We start from the raw sequence: 17141 nt of genomic DNA on the forward strand, positions 1-17141 counted from the left end.
TGCTCGACCTGATTACAAAATATTTGTTACTTTTAGATAATATATAGTATGATGATCCATAAAGATTTTTTCTGAGAATATATATATATATTGTTTTTGTGGGTTTTATTTGGATGACCAAATTCAGAATTATATTTAAAGCAGATGTATTGGTGAATCAAGAAAATGTGAAAATGTCCGTACACAGATTTTATGAAGAAATTTGTGCATGCATCGTTAGTAGGGCTTCGAGTCTTTAAGTAGACAAATAGATGTGATGCATGGTTCACAGGTTTTTGATTCAATTCAGGAAATATTTTTTGTACATTTAGAATGATTCAATCTGATTCAAAATTATATTTGATTCTAATATTGATTTTTGTATTTTTTAAGTGCATTTTGTAGAAATATGTAAAAGCTTCTCCTAATGTGTTTTTTCGAAAAAGAAAAAGGTAATTATTTAAATAATTATTAAATTAATTTATTTAATTATTATTAAATTAAATAATTTAATAAGTTGCTATTTTTGTTTCCTTTGAGCACAAAAAGTTGTATCGTAGCTTCATAAAATTGCAGTTGAACCACTGATGTCACATGGACTATTTTTATGATGTCCTTCTTTACTACGTTACTGTGCCTTGACCTTGGTAGTACCCTTGCTGTCTATGGAGGGTCAGAAATTTGTCAGATTTCATAAAAATATCTTTATTTGTGTTCCAAAGAAGAATGGAGGTCTTACTGGTTTGGAACAACATGTAATTAATGACAGAATTCAAATTTTTGGGTGAACTAACTTTTTAAAACTTTATTGTGGTGAGGTGTTCACACAATGCAAGTGTTTTCTTTCATTGGTAATCGCCATGCAATGAATTATCAATTATCATTTGATTCAAGACTATAAAGACATTTATAAAGCTAAGAGCTGTCATTTGTTCATGTGATAGTCAGTGACCATTATGTTTATATATTTTAAAATATTCAATAATTCTTGACCGAAATGTTTTTATTTGCAATTGAAGAATCCATGTTTTAAGATTGCATTGCATCAGTAGGATTTGTAAATCGATGCTTCAAGGAAACAAGTGAATAATTACACCTCCAATGATTAGGGAATGCGACCCAGTGTCTTATGGCTTTTACCCAAGATCTCACTGGGAACACATCATACAGTTTGACAAACAGCAACTGTTAAGAGGACCATAAACACATTGTCTTACCTGTCTCTGCTGTGCCATTTTGAAACTGATTCCAGCACCATGTTGATTGAGTGGAGGCCTTTGACTTAAAGGCTTTGTTTGAAGGCAGGCAGATGGCTGCATGGGCAGCTGGCAGTTCTGAAAGTGCATGCCCTGGCCTGCTGTAGATGGCTGCTGTTGCATGGTTGTTTTGTTTGGTGGAGCAGCCATGATGGGCATTTGTTGGCTCATGGTGGAAGGTGGTGCTTTAGGGCTGAAATGCAGCAGGGGTTTAGTGCTGAGAACCTTCGTGTCCATGTGATGGGATGGGTTGAATTCATTGGGTTTGAGAAAGCAGTTGGACATGCCTTTGGCCTGACCAGTACTCTGAGCATTGAGTCTCTGCTGAGAAAGAGAAACATTACCTGGAAGAGTCTCCTGACTGAAAGAGCCAGGAGTTTGGTGGACACCTAAGGCGGTAGACCAGTTCCTAACCCCTGCTGCTTGACTCTGCTGATGGTTGTGGATCATAGAGTTGGGCTGATGTTGGTTGGCGGCCATTTGCTTTAGCTGCTCAGCATGTGACATCTCAGGCCATGCTGGACGACCTAGAGAGGGACCTCCAGTCGGTACCTGACCATGGTGTCCTGAAGTGATAGGTGAGGTGGATAAATTTGTGTTGGCCATGGAGAAGGAAGGTCCGGCAGAGGCTGGTCTTAGTTGTGGAGAGCTTCCAGTGGCCTGGCTAAAATCTGGTGAGTACTCTGTCTTGATCGGCTTATCCAAGTGAATACAAGGAGGAGCCGCACCAGCTGAGCTGGGCCGACCAAGATCTAGGCCAAAGTCATCATCTTGCTTTAGCATCTTCTCCAGCTCTAGATCATTGAGTGATGGCACGGTCTTGGTGAGCTCATCGAACAAATCCTGGAGCTCTGGGTCAATCTGTCCACTTACTTCATCTTTGAAATCAAATGTCATTGTGGCAGGATCCGTGGACGACAGGCCACAGGTCTGAACTTCAGTTGGCTCCTTCTTCATATCCCTTAGAGTTATGTTGAATAAATCACTGCTGATTCCGTGAGGCATCATGAAGGTTTCCTTTCTTCGAAGGATGTTTCCTTGGGTGGCATTGCCAACCAATCTTTGGGTCTGCCCTGAAGCCAAAGCACAGCAACCAGATCGAAAAGAGCTGGGTTCCATGCGGAGGCGCTTGAAGTCGGACCCTGACGCCCCACAGGAGAGGCCATTCTGTTTGGATGTATATCCAGGAGACTGCGCTTCAATCTTTCTCCTCAGTCCCTGCTGAAAATGCAAAGAATGTAAAGTCAGTGAGGCATTTTACTGATCTCATATTGTTTTACAAGTTAGGTGAAAAAATGTCCAAACAGACTGTTTGATTGACAGTTAAAGGGTTACTGCTCTACAGATCTGATCAAAAGAATTCTCCAAAAGCCTTACGCTAGCTTTCAAAAATGAACCAATGTTCTGCCCAACTGGGAGAGACAAGGGCACATAATGTAACAAGACCATCTCAATCTAATTAATGAACTCTTATTAAAATACACTTTGATGTTTCAAACCAATTAAAACTATGATGGGAGTTCTAAATATTAGTGTATAAAAATGTATTATGTGGGCAAACTATCTCTGAAAATTTATACAGTTTTGCAATATACTGCCGAGACACTTTAGCCTTGTTCAGATGTCCATTTTTGAATTTCAAAAGAGACTTATTAGATTTAAAATAGAAAGTTCTAACATGGCACTAATAGGGGAATGTGTTTGCAGATATAGGGTAAACTCTGACTTACTAAGAATGCATGTGCTAGACATTTGGTTAAATTTTCTAATAATTCCATGCAAGTTGTGCACAGTGAGGTCTCATGTCATTTTTTATTATTTTTTTTTACCAGATTCACAACAGGTGCTAACATTAGGGGTGCTCCGATCAGGATTTTTGAGGCTGATCATCGATCGCAGAAAGCAGTATCTGCTGATCCAATCACTTATTAAAGCCTTCTTTTTATCATGTAGAATTATTTATAGAGATGATCCAATAAAGATTTTTAGACATTTATTCAGGGCCTGAATTTAATTTTTGAAAATTAATTCCTCTCTCAGGTGACTCTTGTGAGAGGATTTTTGAGGGGTGGAGGGGGCCACTTTAAAAAAAAAAAAAAAAAGAAAAAAAAAAAAATTCTTTCACCTAAATGTTTGATCATGCACTGTATTTTTGTTTTTGCAATCATGTAATTGTTGCACAATAGCTTACACAGTGCAAGCCTATTTTTGTGAGCTGTATGTGACGTTCATACATACTATGTTTGCAGTGTGTATATAGTCCATGTGTGGTACAGAAGCCCATGCACTGTGCTTTCACACAGCAGTCTGCTCCTGATACATGGATGTTTACCACAAACACAACATTTAACCATTATTTTGATTTTAAATCCAAACATTGTTACATAAATGCTTTTTCAACATTGCGATAATTTTTTTCTTTTTTTATTTTTTTACACACTACAGCAGGGATAGGCAACTCCGGTCCTGGAGGGCCACTATCCTGCAGAGTTTAGCTCCAACCCTAATTAAACACACCTGAACAAGGCAATCAGTGTTTTCGGGATTACTAGATAGATACAGGCAGGTGAGTTTTTATGAGGGCTGAAGCTAAACTCTGCAGGATAGTGGCCCTCCAGGACCGGAGTTGCCTATCCCTGCACTACAGTATAACAATCTTTCATGAATCATTCAATGCTTTTTACCTTTGCATTTACTCTTAGATTTATTAAGTTGCTAAAGCATTTACATTTATTCATTTAGCAGACGCGTTAATCCAAAGCGACTTACAAATGAGGACAGTGGAAGCAATCAAAAACAACAAAAAGAGCAATGATATATAAGTGCTATAACAAGTCTCAGTTAGCTTAAAACCAGAGCCGGATTATCCATAAGGGCACTTGGGCCAGTGTCCAGGGGCACCAACCATTCACAACAACTAGGGGGCACCACATGACACAAGCTTTAAAAATTTTTTTTTGTAAATTTATTATTATTAACTTGAAATTCTTGAAAGACCATCCATAACTTGTTTATAAACATTAACTTAACAACAACAATAATAATAATAAATTATAAATAAATAAAGATTACATGACAACTATAAGTCCCCCCCTTCCGTCCCCAATCTGTCAGAGTTGAGTTGGTCCACAACAAGTACGCGCAAATGTGTAATTTTTTTTACAGCTACAGAAAATGAATCAAAATGGACAGACGTCAATTGAGTGGTTTTGCAAAAAGGAAGTTAAAGAAAGACAAGGACGCTAGACGTTTAGCTATAATTCAAAATGTTCCAGGGATCGAAAGTTTTTTTAAAAACGAGTGAAGAACGAGCTCAGGACGACAGTGACACAGAAGCGATTTACTGCACTCTCCCTGTTTACTATTGAAGTTAAAGTTAAAACATTACCGTCTACAGCCACGAGAGGACGCTCTATATTGCTCAGTGCTCCTGTAGTCTACCACTGAAAACAGAGCGCCCTCTCGCGGCTGTAGACGGTAATGTTTTCTCTTGGCTCTAAATAAATGCGACTTATAATCCAGTGCGATTTTTATGTTTTTTTCCTTGTCATGGCGTATTTTTATACTCAGGTGCGAATTATAGTCCAAAAAATACGGTAGTTGGACAAGTTAATAAATTACATTTGAGAAATCACCTTAATTATGTCTGAAGGGGGGTGGGGGGGTTTGAGGTATAGTGCCCAGGGGCACCACACTGTTTTAATACGGCCCTGCTTAAAACAGTACACGTAGCTATAGTAACGAAAGCAATTGCATGTGCATCGTACTCTTATTTTAATACAGTTGTTAAGATTGTCATTTCTGCAAACAGTTTCATACATTTTAACAGCGTTGAGTTAAACTTTTATATATCATTTAGTGGTGCTATTTAGAGATCAGTGATGCGCACACATTTTAGCCACTTTTTAATGTTTTTACTCAGCTCGCTTAGAATGCAGACGCGATGTAATTTGAAGCCATTTGCATTTTGAGAGAAAAAGAGAGCGCGCGGTGATTCATTCACGCTTTTTGTGAAATTCTATCTCGCAGAAACTTTTTCAAATTGCTTTATCAGTTATTTTATTAACCCTCTGAAGTCGATTAACGCTTATACGCATTATGAGGCATTTTCTCCTGTCAACTCGAAAAGAACTTAAATTACACTTTCAGTTTTGATCGTACAGATAAGAGCAATACATCAATCGAATCTGTAAAGGGTCTACTTTTTTGCATACAGACATAACAAAACTTTGTGCATTTATAAAATAAAGATAACAAACAAAGTGTGCTGCCTGCAGCCTTGATCTGCGCTGATCTTCATTTACAAACACGTCATTAAAATGAACTGTAACTCAGTGAATACTCAACGAAGAGACATGAGAGAGATATCTATAGAAAGCCTGACATGTCTACTTTTAAATTAAACTGCTGAAAAACAAATATTCTGTGATAAAGTAATCCATATGAAAACAACGCGATGTCTGTTTTTCACGTCTCCCTTCTTTATCTTCTAATGTGACCACGCCCCCGCGCTGAACGCGCTATTCAGATTCTAATGTTTCACTAAATCGCGTGGCTTGAATACGCCCCCACACAGAAGAAGACAACGCAGCAAGACTGTTCTTCAAGGTTTTTTTTTTTTTAACCGTTTGCTTCGCGATGAGAGGAATAAGACAATTCCCCCGAAAAAGATGCGATGTGGTTGAGGATTTGAGATTTGGGTTTCCTCATAAAAAAAAGGATGAAGTGCTTTATTTAGCAGAGATCATAAACATGAGTAAGTCTCTTTTTATTTATTTATATACTTGTACTAGTTTTCACATAACGTGTAAACATTTTACTAGTTAGACTTTTTCCAAACTATAATTCCTGACTAAATGTATAATCAAGTGAAATATGATGATGAAGTTTCAATAACAATATACAATACTATACCATTCAAAAGCTTGATGTAAATAATATAAATGTAACAAATAAATGTAACTGTAACAAATGTAACAATACTGTTCTTTAAATATATCCCCCCTAAAAAAACCTGAAAAAAATATTCTCAGCTCTTTTCAACATTAATAATAATAATAATAATAATAATGATAATAATAACAAAAATGTTTTTTTTTTTTTTTGTAGAAAATCAGATTGTTAAAAGGATTTCTGAAGGATTGTGTGACTGGAGTAATGATGCAAAAAATTCAGTTTGAAAGTCAGCTTTGATTGTTCCTAATAAACTGTTTAACTGCACCCCCAAGTGGATATTAAATTAGGTTGTGGGATAATTAAATATATTCTTAATAAACTACAAACATAAAATTATGCAGATTTATTTTGTCTTCACATTCTTTCTTGTAACTCCTTCCTCTCAGACAAACCTGACTGAAAGGCTCATTATGCAGCTCATTATGCAGGTCTTTGTCTTCTCAGGTGTAAATCACAACGATATTCATGATAGTTGACGCCTACTCGCATGTACATACATGCTGCTCACATATTATTATAGCCCAGTTTGTGTTGATTACAGTGAGATTAGAGTTTAGCCATTTAGATGTGTAAAAGAAACTGAAAAAAGCACAAATGTCAGGGCATGACAAAACTTCTCTAGGCCCCACAAATACCCTTAGACTCCAGAGGGTTAAGAAATATGAATTGTACCTCACCTAAAGCATTATAATTATTTCACCCATGCTGGACAGAGACTGTGCCGCTGGATGTCATGCCAAACCTCTCACGGCAGGTGCATCATCAGCTTGAGATCGGCATTTTAGTTAACACTGATCAATGTTCCCAAATCGATTATCCACCGACTGTGATCGGTAGCTGAACAATCGGAGAACCCCTAGCTAACATGAATAAATTTGTTGAAATCTAGGTTCATTTTAAATTAAAGGTGCCATGTGCAAAAATTGAGGTAAAAATATCCAAAAATGACCTACACGCATCAAAAGAATAAGAAGAAATAAGGGCGATGATGTCATTAAAAAAATGTCAAGTTATAGTGCTGCAGAGATATCAATCTTAATAAGCATTAGCATTACTAGCCCCGGCCCGACAGGTGTCGTAATACCAGTTTCGGCCATGGGAGGCGGTATGCGGGCAACATAACCACCAGCCAACCTGCAATACACGAATAACTCGCACGGCTTGTGGGCGTAATCTAACCTGATGTCAATCGTGTGGAAAGTACAGCCAACTACTTCATTTCAGTTCAGGGAAGAGAGCGGAAGGATGACTTAAGCCCTTGGCAAGAGACCACCACCCGCTACAGGGAAACAACCGCGCTCGGAATCACAAATCAAATCCGATAAGAAAAGGAGCCGAACCAGAGTAAACATCGGCACTGCTTTCAATCGCTGGAGACAACTGATGGACCTGAAAGAAATGATGTTCGACACCGAACTTGCAACATTTCTTTTGGATTGGTAAGTTAGATGCTGTTAGTATTTCGCTAGAAGTTTGTGTTATATGTTTGTGTGTTTTTTTCGGGAAGTTATAACATAGAAATGTATCAAAGGCTGTTCTATAAACGTGCTAATGTTAGCGATGGCTAACCGTAGCTGCGTTTGATAATTAGCTAGCTATAACTTACCCATTTTTTTATATCATAACTAACCTGCTTTGTCTAGTCTGTTGGTCTCCGTGTCCTCTTTGCTTCGTGGTTTTTCTGTACGTGAGAAAATTGATGTGTGGCGTGAAAGCGTGTGAAAAGAGTCAATTGCGTGTCTCATGGTGAATGCTTGAGAGTTGGCAGCTCTGGTTACGTTGGTTGGCGCTAGCTTGGTCAACATCAGCTGTCTGATGTTGACAGAATGCTGTCTGTCAAATTAATTTAATTCAAATAATGTGTATATACAACTCAATGTAATATGAACAAAACGAATAGGAACATATTCACTGGTAAAGGTAAAGGGAAGTAGCTTGAAGATGTCATGTTTCAAAATCACTTGACATCACCCAACGTTCCTCTGGAGGCAAAACGTCCTCTTATAGCAGCGGTTCTCATTTCCAGTCCTCGCGCCCCACTGCTCTGCATATTTTGCACGTTTCTCTTTATTAACACACCTGATTCAGATAATCAGCTCGTTAGAAATGAACTCCGTGCATGAACTGTGTTCCAATTGTTCATTGCTCCCTACTCCCTGAGCAGGGGAAATCTGTTGAAGTTTACCTCACATCGAAACATTCATTCACTGATTTGTGCTGTGCAGCGTCAAGGGAAGTCGTGGCCTAATGGTTAGAGAGTCGGACTCCCAATCGAAAGGTTGTGAGTTCGAGTCCCGGGCTGGCAGGAATTGTGGGTGGGGGGAGTGCATGTACAGTTCTCTCTCCACCCTCAATACCACGACTTAGGTGCCCTTGAGCAAGGCATCGAACCCCCAACTGCTCCCCGGGCGCCGCAAAATGTGCAGAGCAGTGGGGCGCGAGGACTGCAATTGAGAACCGCTGTCTTATAGGCTTCAGCTATGCTCTAGGGTTGTTGTGAAGGTAGGGGCGGAGCATAGAGACTATGCCGTTTCTCGTTTGTTACTCTAGAGTAGACCAATTCACTTTATTGAGGCATACTGCCCCCATCTGGTATGGAATGTGGAGTATGACTTGATTTTTTTGCCAGACATGACAGATGGCACCTTTAAGGAGCTCATGCCCACAGTTAGTAATTAGCATAATACATGCACAAACCATGTTCTGTACAGCCATTCATCACTCTCTTCAGGCACATTGCTCTCTAAAGATGTGGTTTTTGCCCTGAGAGAATGCATACCAAGGTCTTTGAGTAAAGCTAAGACTGCCATTCTCAAAACCAGTTGAAACACAAACAACTTTTATAGAAGCCTAGACTACATGTGATCAGCTATATTTTTATGCAGCACTTTTCACAGCTATGATCTTTTTATGTTGTTGTTGATATTTGGAAAGACCTGTTTTTGGGGTCACTTAGTTATTGTTACTTATGCATATATACTTTTTTTCCTCAACACAACCCATGTTTTTAATGCCACCACAAGTGAGTTCTACATTTCTGTTTGTTGGTTAGTTTCTCTATTTTACAAATCTACAACTTATTGATTGACAACTATTGATCAATTTCTGTGTGTAAACCTTTACACAGGTTTTATGCAAGAATATGTGTGCACACACACTGCTACAGTTAATAAGACCCATTCTTAATCATATCATGAATATCCCTCCATCTTCACTAATCCACCTGTTTTGCTCGCAGCAGGCCTGTGCTCCCTGAAAACATTTGCTGAAAAAATAAATAAATAAATTCCATCCAAAACCTAGTGTCTCAAAACCTAGTATTAACTGTGTGGATAAATTTAGCCATTAGATTGATGCTGTTAGACAAAAGAAGGCTTTATCTGTGTCCCTCATTTGCATGAATTACATTTACCACTGTTGGCTTGCTGTAAAGATAGCAACATTTTCCTTGTGCAAAATTGTTCCCTTTGTTCCTCAAGTCTTCATTTATGTAAATTTGCCTAGAACAATGACTCATAAATAACATTTAAGTAGCTGTATATAGGCAAATGTAGATCAATACTTGAATATAGAACAACTTTCATTTTAAAGATACACTATAAAGTTAAAAATGTTTTATCGGGTAAATAAAAAATTAACTTCACTAAATTAACAGACTGTGTATATATACTGTAGTATCGCTGGTGTAGCCTAACTTAAGGAATATTCACATACAAATTAATGGACTTTACTACATTACGTTACACCAGAATAATCATGAAGTAGCTGCTGACTGAAACCACCCTTACCAACATTATTTCCACTCAGCCGCAATATTGCCTGCACATCGATATGCATAGTTATTTAAACACCATCTGACATTACTGCCTACAGAGAGAGAGATGTATGTTCAACCCAGCTTCATTATCAGCGCAGGGAAGGGTGACTGGAGTGCAGTTTTCGCTGTAGCGGCAAATTGGAGGCTTTTCCATTTACTGGAAATATTACTGGGTTGGGATTTTTTTTATGCCTTCAGGGCTGGGAGTGATCACAGTTCTCTACACCCCACCCCCATCTTTGTGTCTCAGTAGCCAGTATAATATTTAAATTAGCTATGAATGGCATGCTGGCATCAGTATCAAATTACTTTTCCACTGTCTGACTCAACCAGGTTACAGCATTTGTTCATACAAGTTCACAGGGATGGAGCGAGATTTGATTTAGGCAGGGCATCAAGGTGTGTTTGTGTGTGTGTGTCAATGCTTGTGTGTTGTTATGTGATTCCTATGAGGTTTTTAGGCCGTTATGTGCTATCCAAGACCCTCTGCAAACAGTTATGGTTAACATGGTCTCTCCTTCTGTTGTTTGAACCATGTTGGTTTCCTCACACATTTACACACATGCAAAGTGCACACTTTTCAAAAACACAGCTAATTGTTGACATGCTAAAATATATAGACTGAAATATATACTGTATTTAAATGGCATGTAATATAGAAAGCTTGTACAGCATGTTATGTTATTGTGCACAAGAAAATTATCTCTGTTAGATGACATGCCATAATGATATGAAACTATGCTTCCAACCACAGGTATTTTAGGTCCACATTCTGAGATCAATCCTGGGATGTGTTTGTGTCAGTGGGATTTGATTTAGTGATAATATTTTAGCCAGGCTGATGATCTGGCCAGTATTTCACTAATTCATTTTTTATTTTTTCTCTTTTGGCCATGAATTATGTGGCCATATTGTGTGAAATAAATGTTTATTCTATTTTGTGTACATCTCACTATGCTTACATTTTATGATAAAAGTGCATATCAAAAACTTACAAAATTAAAGTGTTGTCTCTTGCACATTTCATGTCACTTTCAAATTCAGTGGTGCTAAAAGAATATTAAATTTTCCCCAAAACAGATGAATGCAAATTTAAATGGTTTAATAGTTGGTTGTTGTATACATTGCGGCAGTTTGGAAATTAAATGTTTGGCAAATGGCATCACAAGATATTCATGCTCTATTGCATTTGAAAATAATGGACCACCTACACTAAACCCTACCCTAAATCTAACCAACAGCAAAAGGAAATGTGGGGTAAAATGCATTTGCACTTGCATCTCCCAGGATTACCAAAGCACTCTTTATCAAAGTGAAATTTTGCACCAGGTGAGCTACAAAGCAAGTTTACAATGTCAATATGTCTTACATATTGAGCTGGTTTTGTGATGCACTATGGTGAAATTGTTTTGAGGTCACAACATAGTATTGTCCGATGGACCATGTGAATATAAGCCTTCATTAATCAATAATGTCTCTTTGTAATCATAATTTGTGTAAAAAGGAATAAAAGTTGTTTTACTGTCACTATTATTATTTCAGCTAGAAACTGCATTGAATTGGAGTTTTGCAAAAATGTAGGTAGAGGTAGGCTTTTATAATAATGCAAAATTAGGTTATCAGCCACTGTATAACCAATACTACATTTTTTCCTCGTTTTTTTTTTTGCTGGCAAGTGATTAACCAAATAGCACGCTTCTCTGCACAGTCTGAGCTATCATTCATCATTCACACACAGTGCAGGATAGATGACATGCAAATGTAATACTCAACCATAAGTGGGAGAAATACTGATGCTTGCTAAAATGATACAACACAGAACATTTTAAGCAACATCAGTCAAACTTTCTATGCTTTTACAAACTCTTTGCCACCTCCTTACTGAATACTGAAACAGTAGTAGAATATTCCAGAATCTTTCTTCATGTCCCTTTCATGTAAACAGGCGATTATTTCCCAAGTTGTGTACAATTATAAATAAAACACAATTGAACAATATTCTCTGTGTATCTCTCAATATCCCAAACACAAAGTCCAACATTAGCCAGTGAAGAACTGTGTCCCATTTTAAGAGAAGACCCCAGTAACAGCCATGTGTGTCACTACCTTTTACAGTCCCTCGCTAGATTAAATAAGACATTTTTATAAAATATTCACATGGTGACACAGATTACTGCCACCAACCAGAAGTAGCTTATTAAGGCAGAGATGAACCTGATGTTTCTTGTCAGTATGCCAACCACATTTGAGACGGTCTGATAATACTAGCATGTTCATTTTGGCAAGGGGCTGCAAAGAAACAGTGCCCTCTATTCAATGGAAATCCTCCTGACAGAGTTACAAGTGACCTGAAAATAGATTTTCTGATTAAGCTTTAATGAGCTCAGAAGCTCTGGATCACTTTGAAAGTGACTCCTGGAGGGAGGAGAAGAAATGGCTCTCAGCACAAACTGTGCGAAGGCTTGGAGGTATCACACGCGTGACATTGCTCTTGTTGAAAACGAACACAACAGCAGATTAATATTGTAAAGTAACATCGCACCATTGGGGTGCACTAGGAATTGTGCTTTTGGCCACGCTAATATTAGACAAGAATCTTTTAGCTTTAGAACAATTTTTGTTATTTTTCTCATTTCCGTTTCAGAGTAAACACAATTGCAATTTTATATCTCCCAAATGCAAAATAATAATCAGATTAAGTGGAAAAAAAAGTGAAAGTGACATGACATTCAGCCAAGTATGGTGACCCATAATCAGAATTTGTGCTCTGCATTTAACCCATCCAAAGTGCACACACACAGAGCCGTGAACACACACACATTGTGAACACACAACCAGAGCAGTGTTCATTCTTTATGCTGCGGCGCCTGGGGAGCAGTTGGGGGTTCGATGCTTTGCTCAAGGGCACCTAAGTCATGTTATTGCTGGCCCAAGATTCGAACCCACAACCTTAGGGTTAGGAGTCAAACTCTCTAACCACTAGGCCACAACTTCCCCAGCAAAATAGCGCAATTGAACAGGGGTGTGTTTCCCATACACCAACTGTTTCCTGAACACAGTCGCATCTCTGTCGTTTGAACCACATTAGTTCAACAATTTAGCCATTTTTAATGACGTCACATGCATGTGGTCGAGTAATAACTTCTGCTAATTAACTGATTCAAGATTCCTGAGATGCTGCTGTATTGAACATGGCACCTGATGATTAATTTACTATGTTTTGTTCCATGTTGTTTTGCTTTATTTGATGTTTGATTCATTGCGGTATCCTCTTACATGTACGTCATACTCCGGGGTTCCGAATGAACTAAAATGTATTGATTAAAATGTATATACTGTATATTTAAATCGAATGGAAGATAAATATTGTACTGTATGTTAGATTTCTTATTGTGCCCCAGAGCTAACAAGAAACTATGCTTCTAACCACAGGTGGAGAGTTGTAGTTCATACCACGTAAGTTTGCGACGCTGTTTACGAATGTTCATTTGAACTATGGTTTCCGGAAACAATGGATCGTTGTACTATGTTGGTAATGATGGTACTTGCGACCATAGTCTACTTGTCTAACGATGCTTTTGGGAAACACACCCCAGAACAGTTCCTCGCATGTGTAAACATACCTGGAAAAAAAGCTCATTCTGATTCTGAAAAGTCTGACTCCTAAATCTGACTGCGCTAGATACAATTTTTGTTTCAATCCAATTGAAAGGGGTGGCACAGATCAGAAATAGGCCATCAAGTAAGTAAATATTGCTATTGTAAACGGACTATTTCAAAAAAGAAAAAAAAAAAGGTTTTAATGCGAAGTGCTGTGGTGCTTTTGTTTATGTCTTAAGCCAGAAATACACTTCAGTTTGGACATGAATGCTTAGTGTATGCATATAACCAAACACATAACTTTTGAAGTATACTTAATTTGATAGCCAAAATTGACTCCTAAAACCCCAAAAAAAGAATGTTTGAACTTCCATCATCCTGAAGCCAGTGTTATTTTTAATATGGTTAAACAATTGAAATAAGGTCTGTGGTTAATACAAGCTCAGAATATTTTCATGTTTTATTCAATGAAATAAAATACATCAGTAATACTTCACTTGAGAATTTTTATTTTTAAGTTTTTACATGTCTTCAATTAAGTCAAGTGGCTAAATGGGACTACAGAGGTTGTCTAGGTCTAGGACATGAACCGTCATCAAGCTCACTCACTAGTCACTTTCACAGCCTTGCTGTTTTTATAATCATGCTTTTGCAAACTATTCTTATTCAGGCTTTCCAGCTTTTCCAACTGAAAGAGCTGTCGGATGCTTAAAGATGGTGATCTTGATATCATGTTTGGCGTAATTTGTAATTTGCCTACTTTTATCAAACAGCAGCAATACACCAGCTTACAGGCAAGACCCAATGTCATTTTCTTCGAAAATGTAAAAATCTATTTATTTCAAAATGTATTATACTGAATCCTCTTCAGTAATAGCAACCAGATTCTTTCATTGTAAAGATGTTGGCTTTCGAAAATTATCACAGTATATGGCTACGAAATGGAATTTAAAAACCTGTCATGCAGCGAGCACCATGTGCATGTCTGCTGATAAAGCATTAGTAATCCACTGTGACCATTAATCGAAACATTTTATGACAGCTTTTCAAGTTTTTGCCGTGTTGCCACCATCCTCACTGACTTATAGCATACCACAGAGGTTCTAGTTCGCTTCAGGATTAAGAAATGTACAATTTACAGTTACGATTTACAATAAGCCTCTGTGCTGACCCCAACACACCAAAATTGTTTAAATTAAATGTAATAAAAAATGTGAAACATTATTTTTTAAAAGGATAGTTGACCCAAAATAAAAAATAAAAAATTCAACCATTAAGTTGTTCCAGACCTGTATGACCAGTATAAACACACACACACACACACACACACACACACACACACAAATAAAAACTATATATATATTTAAAACTATATATATATATATATGACCCTGGACCACAAAAGCTGAAAGCATAATCGATGTGTACCAGCCTGCACGGTCATGAGACTGTATTCATGTTGCAATTTACTCTGACTCACACCATAAAAACAAATAAATAATAAATAAAAAACCTTAAACAAAATAAGTTCAAGAAAAATAAGCTAAAACTGAAACATGAAAAACTAAAAATGATCCTGCTTGAACTTCATAAGTAGGCCTAGTTAATTTACATCTGTGAATATTAAACAGCCTATTTTAACTACACTGTTTTTCTTTCATTTTCCTCAACTGCAGCCATCAAATGTAACACATCGGAGAGGAAAATAGTATGCACGTACTCGTATAATGTATAACGAGTGGTTCCCTGCATTATTTTAGGAAAATGTTTTGTGATTACAGTATTGAGCTGCTGCAATGGAGCAGCTCAAATGCGCCTTAAAATGAACAGTGAAAGAAAAAAGCTTATACAATACATTTTCGCAGGTATAATTAAGTGTATAAATAACTGAAGGAAATATCAGTTTGCAAAATTAAGCCAACTAACATGATTCTTCTTGTTATTTTTGTCTCTGTACCCAATATTTGTAAATAATGACAAATGTTGTGAAAACACAGGTATCGGTATCTGCGAGTACAAAAAATGAAAGTTCCATTATCGGACTCGTTCTCAAAAAAGCGGTATCAGTGCATCCCTAATAAAACTCCCAGCTATGACCCAGCATTGGACATTTCAGTTAACTCTAAAACACATCACAATGAAGTGTTCAATACAAAACAGGTAAAACACCTCTTGCAAAACATCCCTTAGCAATACATAAAAAATCCTTCAGAGACATAAACCTAACACAACTACACACACACACACACACACACACTGTAGGAACCACCGAAAACACCACAGAAACAAACAGCAATGTGCTAAAAACCACCCATAACCCCTAAACAACCACTTAGCAAACTATAATAAATTTTAATTGTGGATTAAATGTATTTAAATGTTTGAAAACACTGCATTTAGTTCAAACGTAAGTATTCTTTTTCCATTGTATAATTTCCATAAGTTTCCAATGCTAGAGTACTTATTTTTCAAAGGGATTTATCAACTTTACTTACTTTAGTGATCTAAAAAAAAGTGCAGAATGTGAAACATTTCTTTATCATTTTACATCTGTGTTCACAGTTTATAATTTCTCAGATATCTTCAAACTGCAGCTACCAGACCATCGACTGTCTTTAAAGAGACGACTGTGGCCTGTTTGACAAACAGACCCAATATCTTTGTGTGTAAGAGTGTCTACGCTCTTCTGCTCTTTAATCTATTCTACAGACCCTTCAGGCATATTATAATCCACTCCTGTGAGAATATGAAACCCTTTCAAATTCAACCTGGCAAAAAAACATGGCCAGAAAAAAAATACAAATACAAATAAACACCACTATTGTGTTCCTAGGGAGACATAATATTTATATGGTTGCACGGGATGCAGAGCACCGAGAGGTGGAATTTCAATGTTTCATAGACCCAACTCCGTGTTATCTGTGCATGAGAACTAATTACATTCAGCCTCTGAGTGGAATGAGGAAATACTAGACCAGCAGCTTTTGTCCCTGTGTGTGCTAATTGCTCCCTACACAAAATGATTCAAGCACAGTGACATTCAAATGCCAGATGATTATGGCTCGTAACTGATGATCATTTCTGTTAATATTACGACTATTAATTTTTATTAGTGGTGGACCACAAATAGATTAGTGAGTATTGTTTTAGATATAATTTTTCATTTGATTTTTATTTCTCTTCAAATTGTTCTTAATTTTTTTAAACAAATTTTTAGCGGTCAGCTTACAGTATAGACAGTATTCACGGTAAAAACCCTCTCAGAAAATCATCAATTTTAAAGCAGCTGTAGGTAGTTTTGCGTATTTTTACACGTATGGAACCCTCTACAGCTCAGTGAGAGCAATTATAGAAAACAAATCATACTTACAGTGGATCGTGATGACAATGAATCCAGGACCATAGGAAAACAGGGAAATATTATATATCATAAATATTCAGTCTCATTAAATTAAATGGTTCATCTAGTTCACCAAAAGCATGATTCGTATGAGAACCGTTTGCCTGAGGCTCTGGATTACAGGTAATAATGT

General features: G+C 37.2%; 1 protein-coding gene across 1 annotated transcript in view; it reads right to left on the reverse strand.

The window, feature by feature from the left end:
* The window catches only part of LOC132108264 (mastermind-like protein 2), an 84475-nt gene that overhangs the window by 36605 nt on the left and 30729 nt on the right, over window positions 1–17141 (reverse strand). The window contains exon 3 of the mRNA XM_059514944.1: window positions 1197–2456. Within this exon, the coding sequence (XP_059370927.1) occupies window positions 1197–2456 (1260 nt within the window). The remainder of the gene's footprint in view (window positions 1–1196; window positions 2457–17141) is intronic.

This window comes from Carassius carassius, chromosome 28, assembly GCF_963082965.1.
Source record: "Carassius carassius chromosome 28, fCarCar2.1, whole genome shotgun sequence".
Lineage (NCBI taxonomy): Eukaryota > Metazoa > Chordata > Actinopteri > Cypriniformes > Cyprinidae > Carassius > Carassius carassius.